Source organism: Protopterus annectens, chromosome 1.part2, assembly GCF_019279795.1.
Source record: "Protopterus annectens isolate FY-2018-M chromosome 1.part2, PAN1.0, whole genome shotgun sequence".
NCBI classification, from domain to species: domain Eukaryota; kingdom Metazoa; phylum Chordata; order Ceratodontiformes; family Protopteridae; genus Protopterus; species Protopterus annectens.
Genome location: NC_056727.1, coordinates 883,607,574 through 883,618,129, shown reverse-complemented (window position 1 = coordinate 883,618,129; position 10,556 = coordinate 883,607,574). Strand labels below are relative to the sequence as shown.

Here is a 10,556-nt window from a genome sequence, read left to right as displayed (position 1 = left end):
TTACCTCAGGTAAAAAGGAAGAAACCCGAAAGAGACTTCTGAGATTTTCAGAATGGTAATGTCTTTTCTTGGCCACGTGAGCAGCGAAGAACCGGCAGCATCAATCAGTTACCACAAACTGGACCTAGAATCAGCAATGAACCAGTCAGACAACCTGGTAGGAATATACTCCCATCACGTCACATTCCAGATGGACCGGAGATTCCACACAGAACAAATGAATCTACCCACAAGAGAAACTTTTATAATTGGAGAGTTCTGTACAATCCTTACTCAATTCAGTACAATCTAGAGTGGAAATACAAACTGACAGGAACAGCATCGCTGGACATGGAGAACAGTTACAACCTTATAGTAACATAGAAACTACTACTGACAATACAGCCATTTCAAAGACCAACACCAGATGTTCGTAGAAAAGAGATCAGTGTAAATGTAAAGAAAAACCACATTGATTCTAACCATGTTTTTTTTTCGTTCCCTTTACCCATACGAACACCACAAAGAACACATTGGTCACCAATAAATGGTGCAAGGAAACGCAAACAACCAGAGGAACGTTTTGAATTCCAACGGAAGGTTCTACGACCTGTAAGTCAGACTTAATAATAAATATTTCACATCACATATTAACAGAAGCTGAAGAGACTTTTGAACAAGGGACTTACATTTATACCAGCTAAAAATGTTCATTACACTGACCATGTTATAGATTTAAAAATGTTCACAAGAAATTTGAATTTGAGAATGATGTTTGATTACATTGACCATGTTATAGATTTAAAAATGTTCACAAGAAATTTGAATTTGAGAATGATGTTTGATAATAGCAATAGTGAAACTAGGAAGTTTTTTAAAAAACCCTCAACATTTGTACCATCAGCACATCCTTTAGTAGAAGCTTTTGAAAAAGCGATGGTGAAAGACCTAAATAAGTTACATAATAGCAAACAAAAAAATATTTTTATAATCTTGACAAAGAAGAAGAAAATGCACTTCAGCTATTACAGGCAAATTATAATATTGTTATAAGGGGTGCAGACAAAGGTGGAGCCATAGTTATTTTGGATACTTCTATGTATAAGGAGAAGATGTTAGATTTATTAGCTGATAAAGCAGCACATGGTGGTGCTGCGGTATCATTGTCGCCTCACAGTAAGACGTTGTCCTGTTAGATTCTCAGCTAAAGCGTCTTCTGTGTGGAGACATGCGTGAATGGGCATACCTTCGTTGAAGGTTGTGCGTCAGGCCTGGCAAGTCAGTATGTAAAAATCTACTGCCAATCATTAGTGGACCAGAGTTCCGCTGTGGCAACCCCTAACCGGAAAAAGCCGAAAGATACAACAAGTGAGCAATGTTCAAGATGAACTATATGACATGTTTCTATGTAATGTAATTGATTTTGATTTATATAAACATTTCTTAGTAGAACAACCATTAGTACCTACTTTTAGAGGCCTGCCCAAAGTCCATAAGAATCTCACAAATCCACCACTTAGACCCATAGTATCCAGCAAGGGGTGGCTCACTGAAGCCATATCTATATATTTAGAACATCAACTAAAAAAGGTAGTGGAAAAAACAACAACAATCGTTAAAGATACTGAACATTTTATTAGAAGCCTTTTTGAATATACAGCACTGGAGAAAGACAAAGAAATAAGTTATATGATAACTCTGGATGTAAATTCTCTTTTCACATCCATTCCAAATGACATAGGCATTGAATATATGAGAGTGTTTTTAATTGAGCATGATATACCCAGAGACTTAATAATCAAATGTGCTATGTTAATGGACATCGTCCTTAATAATAATATTTTTGTATATGAAGGAAACTATTTTTTTTACAAAAAAGGGGAGTAGCCATGGGTACCCCATGCGCTAACTCCTATGCAAACATCGTGATGGCGTATTGGGAACATACATACATATTAAGAAGTGAATATGAAGAAAACATTTTATTATACAAACGTTTTGTAGATGATGTTTTTTTGTTATGGAGAGGAGAAGAAACCAAACTTTGTGATTTCATTGATTACATAAATGGAACCACCAATTTTCTATCTTTGACAGGTAAATGGTCAGCATCAAACAGAGTTTTTAGATGTTCTCATTATTAATGAAAATAATACTGTACAGACACAGCTGTACAGAAAGGAATGTAGAAAAAATTCCATATTACATCGTACCAGCATGCACCCGCCACATATTTATAATAATATAGTTAAAGGGCAAGTGTTGAGAATATCTAGATTAACTAGTAAGGAATCTGTATTCCATGAAACTGTTGAAATGATGCATGGGGAATTCAAAGAAAGGAGATATAGAGAAGAAGAAACTGAATCGCTATTTCACCAAGACATTGTTAAGAGAGCTTCAAAAGGGTAACCTTATATATACTCTCAACACAAAGAAGTGAACACACAAACAAAAGACAGGACCATGACATATATGAATAAACCAGTAATTTCATTTACAAACAATAACAAGAAGATGTTTATTAATAATTGGAATATATTAACAGTAGATGAAAAATTGGGTGCTATGGTAGGAGAACATCCCAGATTTACCTACAAAAACACGAAATCATTGAAACACATGTTGGGTTATGAAAAGAATGAAAAACAAACACTAAGATCTATCAGAAAAGGAACTTTTGCTTGCAGGAGCTGCAATCAATGTCCCTTCATGTTAAATGGTCACAAGTTTGTACATCCAGAGACAGGAAAGGAATATGAGTTTAATAGTTATGCTGACTGCAGAACACGAAATTTGATTTACCTTGCTATTTGTGGTAAATGCAACTCGTTCTATGTAGGAATGACAAATAGAACCTGAAGGGAACGAGTGAAAGAACATATTTATGCAATAATTAGGGAGGACGAAAATAATACATTAGCAAAACATATCATAAATAAAAGGCACATTACACAGTTTTAAATTTATGGTATTAGAAATGATATATAGGAATGCTAGGCTAGGGAATTATAAGAATTATACAGAGCAGAGAGAAATGAGATGGATATTAAGATTACAAGCAGATAGAGGGCTAGGACTCAATGATAAGGTGTCCATGAGACCCTTTCTAGCAGCTAAAGATCTTAAATATTAGAAAACACATAAGTATTATATAGGCATTAATATATGTTCTATATACATTATTTCACGCATTTATTCTTTATTAGTTTATATAAAAATTTCTTTATATTTTTGATAAAAGTTATAATAAGTATATATTAGTATTGTATGTTATATATATATATATATATATATATATATATATATATACACACACACACACACACACACACACAGTTCCTATCAGGTATGGTTGTATATACACGAAGTATGCAGAGTTGAAGTATAGATATACTGTTCTATACACAATAGTTTATACTTCATATGCAAGGATAAATGAATAGCTACATGCCATATTTTATGACTTTATCTACAAAAATACGTTACAATTCATGACAAAGATAACCAATAAGTTTTTTATGTGTATATATAGTTCCCAGTACATATGGTTTTATATTCATCAATACACATGATTATCAGATTTTTTTATATTTTTTGTATATATACACATTTATATATATATATATATATATATATATATATATATATATATATATATATATATATATATACACATACACACACATTTTTATAAATGTGAGATTATTATATTATATATTTGTTAAAATGCTTTAAAAATGTTTTTAATGAATTATCCATAAGGTTTTTGATGAACTACATTATTTTCATTCAATATTCATGAGCCGCATAGTGATTGGCTTGACAATGAAATGTTAAAGCTTTTAAATGGTACCAATTAAGTCAACAGTTAACAGTCTGATGAAGCATTCCCTTTGAATGTGAAAGCGCCTACTGAATTTTAAGTCTTTGGCCTTGTTGGATTTTTTTCATTTTATTTCTAATAAATAGTCGGCTTCTTATTGTCATGTTTTGGCTGCCTCTTTCAGTTTTGTTTAACTGACTGATATCCATCTGTGAAGCCCTGATGATCATTGTGGCATTCCACACAAATCCACAAACTGTAGGTGCTCTACTTTAAACAGAATTTATATCCGCATTCACTTACATGGTTTCCTGGCTGGCAACACTGTTGCCAGCTACGAAACGTAGCTTAGACATACAGCAAGGAATTAGTATGCATTGCACGCTGCAGCTCACCTCGCACCACCATGCGAACAGGTAAACTCCATGCAGGCATCGTGAGGAGCCTACAGAGTTTACTGAATCCAAGGGATACCATTTTCACAAGGTTGCCAAAGCAACTTAAAACAGATAAATAGCACAGTATTACTGCACTTAATGTTAGCTTGCCAGGTTGACGTTTTGGGTTGATTTTTGAGCACAGTAGGACTGAGAGTTAATAAAAAATATTTTAAAAAATATCAGGCCTCTTGCTTATTAACCACTAAGTCATCAAATGCAGCATTATTACCCTAAGTCAAATATACTTCTGCAGTAAAGATGCCAAAAAAAAAAAGTGTCAGAAGTATACATATCTACTCTGCATTTGGTATGCTTGTTGTCATCACTACTGCATTTCAAAGACTTATCTGATCTCCAACAGCTTATTCAAATTTATAAAAGGCATGCTGATACTGTGCCATATTCCACTGGGAGGGATTATCCAGCTCATTTTTATTCCATAAATCCCAGTTATCTACTTCCAGACTTTGCTACTTGCATGATAAGGGAGTTCACAAGGCACATTGTTGTGCTTCACGCATGCAAAAAAATACTATCACTACAAGTGAGTTCAAAATACTCTCTCTGCAAGTGAGTTCTGTCTTTACAAGTGAGTTCTGAATTAATATTTAACAGAGTTTAGCAGAAACTGCACCTATCTAGATGTATTCTTAACGCCAGCACATTCTGCATTTAACATTCTGGTGGCATGCCAGATAACTCTGGACAGCTACGTCATGCCAAAAAAAATTAATTCATCCATCCGTTTCTCTTCATAAGCACTAAAGACCCTGTGTTTCAAAACCTCAAGCCACATGACCTTGCATCATCACACTATTAAACCTTTCACTACTTTTCTCCATCTTTTAGGCTGTCTACACTGCTGCATCAATATAACAGGAATCCAAGTGCATAGGTGACTATGGTGTAAGTGGAAGAGTTACTTACATATACTAACAGTAAACGCCAAACATTTATGCTTCAAGCAGATTTTCTTCCATTTCAAAGCAGGATATATTTCAGGGAAGCTATTTAAAGATATACACCTTCAAACCTTTGTATAATGATAAATTTGTCTGCTGAAAGCAAGGTCCAGTGAGTTAGTTAGCTGTTGCCACTTACCAAAAGAAGTTAAAGAGGCAGTACAGATGTGCAAATGCATTACGCGGCTTCAGCAATTTCTAGGCGCACAACTCATTTTTAGTATGAAAAGTATGAAAAGCTGTTGATGTGGGTGTAAAACTAATGAAGTCTTTTGGAATCCCAAGAATCCCATAAAGTTCTCCAGGAGGAAAATATAAAGCCCACAATTAACCAAAAATCTAAAGCAGATGTTCTTCAAAAAAAAAAAAAAAACAGATAAATAAATAAAATGAAATAACAGCATTCAAGGCTAATAAGGTAATCAGAAATTAAACTGCATGCTGGTTTCCAACAAAAAACTTGGAAAACATCCTGATGAAGCATCCTCAGAAACCAAGAAGGTAGTGTCAAATCTGTTGGAATGAGCCCTTACCACTAACAAGCTTCCAGTCAATTCTGCAGACACAGAACAGAACAACGATACTGAAACCAGGGGCAACTTTACATTTTCTTGAGACACCATCCTGTTTTTCTAATCAAATGCAACAGTGAGATAAAAAAAAAAAAACTGCCACTTCAACAAAAATGCAGACAATCTTTAGAATTGTTGTAGCAAACTACAAAGGCAGGAAGTGATGTCAGGAGAATTCTGGGATGTACAGAGACTGGTATTAAAAGCAGGAAATGGATCATGAGACCTCATCTCAAAAAATCTATATACACAAAATGAAAACTGTTCATAGAAAGAAGTTAATAACACGAGTGCACAACAGAATAACCAAATGCTGTTTCCAGGATCCCGATTTAATGTCAGATCAACAGTGAAAGTGTGAATCGGCACCAAAGATATCACCCATGTGGTTTTTAATGAAAGACTGACTCTGGTATCATCAAAACCCTGATTAATTATTTCAGAATGTAAATGTTCTTATGGGGGAGGGGTGGTAATGTACTCACTACCATGGTTGGTGTAAGTGTGTGCACACATATGTGACAGACAAACCACTCTAGGCCCTAAAGGTATTGCTACAAGGTTGTCCTTTTCCCCCTGAAATGCAATGACCTAGGACATTATATTTACTATAAAGAATAAGTGGAAGGGGGATCTTTGCTTCTGTACAGTAAAAATGAATTTTCATTCTTTTTGCACTTTACCCAAATTAGTCTTGCTCTAATAACATCTATATAGATTTAATGCAGTACCAAATACAAGGCAAAGCTTCAGGCTGTAAAAAAGTGAGTCCTTATTTCACATCCAATGTGTGGAGCTTGTGCTCAGCCTTCATTATAACATTGGCAATGTAAAAAAAAAAAATAAAAAAGAAAAACTTAAAATCACTTTGCACTTTGGCAAGTTAAAACTGCAAAGCAATTTTAGGATGAAATTATTCAGGATACAGTAGATGTCAACCTTGCCTCTGTGAAACAGTCCACCAAGGCCATACATACATTTGAAGGAAGATTCAAGTCTGTCAACAGTCTGCGTACAACTTGCACGAAGATATGGTAGTACCAGCAAAGAAAATAAATTAAATAAAATAAAAAATCCCAAGGTATTGGTGACCTGTTCACAGTCTAGTCGTTAGAGTAAAGAATTATGGCTAAGAGCAATTAACAAGCTGTTTCTATAATCCAAGGTTTGATTCCTTCAGCTTCCCTTTACCTACAGTGTGATTCTGAGGAGGCCACTTGGCCAGATACTGCTTCTGGGTCAACCGTGAAAGGAATACTCTGTGTCCGCGCTGTTGGTTAATAAATAATAAATGGGAAAGGAGGATAAATTATTACAGCCAGCAATGCTGCTTGGAATCTAGTTACAGGGTAAAGAAAAGAGTTGGATTAATTGCCATGATTACAAAATTGGAAGTCCCTTCTACCTAAAGACAGAGAACTAAAACAGCAGTTGTTTAAGATCCACGACAATGCTAGTTCTCTCAAACAGACCCAGAGCCTGTAACTCCAGACATTCAGCATCCCACAGATAGGTGCAACAACTAAAATATTCAGAAGATGACCTTGCAAAAGAAGGTCTTGGGTTATAAGACAACATTCACACACTGGCAAAGCTAAAATGGGATATCAGGTAAAGAATTAACTCAGCATTTCCCAATTTACAGCACCATTTTTGTTCCTCTGTATTTTGCACTAATGACCATTGTGAAATGACATGTAGACAAGGCCTTAGATCCAAGTCATCATGGCAGCATCCATCACAAGTGTGCAGCATCATGGATGACCAGAATAACCTCAGATTCATACACCTGTGCAAACTGAACAGCCTCAGCACTAAAATCTATCATCTTTTAGAAAAATTGCCAACAGTGGAATTGTCTGGTCATACTAAAGGCACCAGCAGCAGAGATCAGCAGACAACTATGTAAATCAAATGTAGAAGGCCTAGGTATAAATGTTCTCTTCCTGCTGCAGAAACAGCAGCATACATTCACGTTCTCCATCTGAATCAGAGTGACCTGTCCAACATACAGAGATGCAGTGTACAAAAATGTAACTGGCCAATATGATACTGACAGTACTAGGGAAATCAATGGTCCATACGCCCTTCTTGGAGTCATAGGCGGACTGCCCATCCCAGAGAAAGCTTAGATGAAAAATTGCTATGACTCCAGGCAGAACGCAACGTTTCTCCTTCATGGCATACAATTCAAACTATGAATGTAAGTCACCATACAATGACTGTCACCACTTTCAACTGAATGAGGTAACCAAGGTGTACAGAACATGCACAACATCTTAGAAGTGTTAACAGAAAAACGATCCCAACAAGACATTTATGATTATCCAAATCAATCATCTGGGCTTGAAAATGTATGTGCATGCAGTGGATAAATGTACGAACATTAACACACAGAACAGCATACTCACACCACACAGGTGAGAAATTTCGTTCACAATTGTTGAAAGATAAAAGAAACAAATTTGCTATTTTGAGGAAATTTAACACCCAAAATGCTAAAAGGGTTTAGAATAAGGCTCATAGAAATTTAAAATATCAATTAAAATCTGCTAAAGCAAGTTGTGAGAACCAGCTGAGTGAACAGAACAGCTGATAACTACGTAGAACACCACGAAAAACTGTGACACGGGGAAACGGCTCAAAAATTAAAATACTATCATTTATTAAAAAAATGTAAAAGGTTAAGTGCTTTCATCTACAAAATATAGACTTCATCAGAACACCATTATCAATCAATTAACTGTTTAAATACAGCACACCAATCACAGTACATCTTGACAGTTGCAATATTCATGAGATGATGTCATATCCCCTGATAAAAAAAATGTACATTTAATACATCCTTGCTTCAATAACAGGCTTGATGGGGATGTAGTCATTAATACCAGGTGGGGTGGTGGCATTCAGAAGTACTTGCCATCTTACTTCCTTTTCACCTAAAAGTGCTTTGACATTGCCCTCCCTATTGTGTGAATTCAGTACCTCTAAAAGGGAAAATTTGAAGGTGGAGCAGCCACTGCTGTCCCTAATGTGCCTATATAATGCATTGTTTGCATCCTCCTTTCTAATGGTATAAAGATGGTCATATATCCTTTTTCTGAAATGCCTCCCAGTCTTCCCACATAAAAACTGGGACACCTACTACACTTGGCAAAATAGACAACATTCTTCGTCTGACAATTCCCCTTCTTAAATCTCAATACCGTATGATCCTTGTTGTCTACTACCAAGCTGTTATCCACCAATATGGCATGGCATTGACTACAATGTCCACATTTGGTCATACCACCCCTACCACACTGTATGGATGATTTAATGCACTCAAATTTCCTTTTCAAATTGCAACCTATCCTGTGCACAAACCTCGGTTCATTCCCCACTAGGGCAAAAATCTCATTATCACTTTTGAAAATATTCCAGTTGTTACTAATAATCTTTTTAACCTGTCCAGTATAACCATTGAAGGGCAATACACATGCTCTACTACAATTAGTAGACGTCATATCTTTCACTGGATTATTACTCTAACATTTCCATTTCCAACAAAGGTTTGTACTTATTCCCCCACTCACCACTAACATATCTAACAGCATCCTCAACCACTGATTTCGGATAACCCCTCTCTTTAAATAGGGTACTAATGTATTCGAGTTCTTCCGGGCAGCTCATATACATAGTCCCTTGACAATGTTTTTCTTTTGCCTGCTGGGGTGACAACTGGAGTACTCCAAATAGGTATTACTGAATGTATCTTTCCTAAAGATTCTAGATTTGAATCCTGTGGTGGTTAAGGAAATGTAAGTGCCCCAATTAAGATATACCCTACCATCTGGTGTGATGGGTAAATTTCAGAAAAGAAGTGGATGCATGCATGTAATTAATGAACTCCTCTATTTCATCCATGGTCCCGTCCCATAAAATGAACACATCATCCAGAAATCTGACATAACTGATATTTTTGATGCAATTGTTGTTAAAAATATTCTCTTCTTCCCATTTCAACAACACTAGGTTGGCATACAAAGGGGATCTAGCCACCCCCATTGCCACGCCCTTATTTTGCCTGTAATATTCACCCTCGAAATAGATGTAGTTGTAGCCCCCCCCCCCCACTTTGGAAAGGTTTGATCCTGGTCACCACAGATGTAGTTGATTTATTCTCCTGTATCCCAAGAGAGGAAGGTATGGAGAGGTTGGTCAGCAGTATTAGAAAATTTAGTAATCTGGATTGTGACAAGAGCACCCTAATCAGTGAATTCATGAGTATTGTATTGGACTACATCTATTTAGAGGGTGAATATTACAGGCAAAATAAAGGAGTGGCAATGGGGGCGGCTAACGCCCCTTTGTATGCCAACCTAGTGTTGTTGGATTGGGAGGAAGAGACTATTTTGGAGGAAGAGACTATTTTTAATAACAATTGCATCAAAAAATATCAGGAGTTATGTCAGATTTCTGGATGATGTGTTCATTTTATGGGACGGGACTATGGATGAAATAGATGAGTTCATTAATTAAATACATGCATCCAGTTCTTTTCTGAAATGTACCCATCACACCAGTAGGGAGGGTATATCTTATTTGGACACTTACATTTCCTTAACCACCACAGGATTCAAATCTAGAATCTTCAGGAGATGGTGCAAGAACTCGAATACATTGGTATCCTATTTAAAGAGAAGAGTGGGGGAATAAGTACAAACATTTGTTGGGAATGGAAATGTTAGAGTAATAATCCGGTGAAAGAAATGACATCTACTAATTTTAGTAGAGC

General features: G+C 36.0%; 1 protein-coding gene across 2 annotated transcripts in view; it reads right to left on the bottom strand.

Annotated features, from left to right (window-relative positions):
* The window catches only part of TMEM35B (transmembrane protein 35B), a 602,314-nt gene that overhangs the window by 567,638 nt on the left and 24,120 nt on the right, over nucleotides 1-10,556 (bottom strand). The window contains exon 1 of one of the 2 annotated variants that reach the window (XM_044059442.1): nucleotides 5,741-5,845. The exons of the other annotated variant lie outside the window; for it this stretch is intronic. Within the exon in view, the coding sequence (XP_043915377.1) occupies nucleotides 5,741-5,830 (90 nt within the window). The 5' untranslated portion in view covers nucleotides 5,831-5,845. Of the gene's footprint in view, nucleotides 1-5,740; nucleotides 5,846-10,556 lie in introns of those variants that run through there. 2 annotated transcript variants of the gene reach the window in all.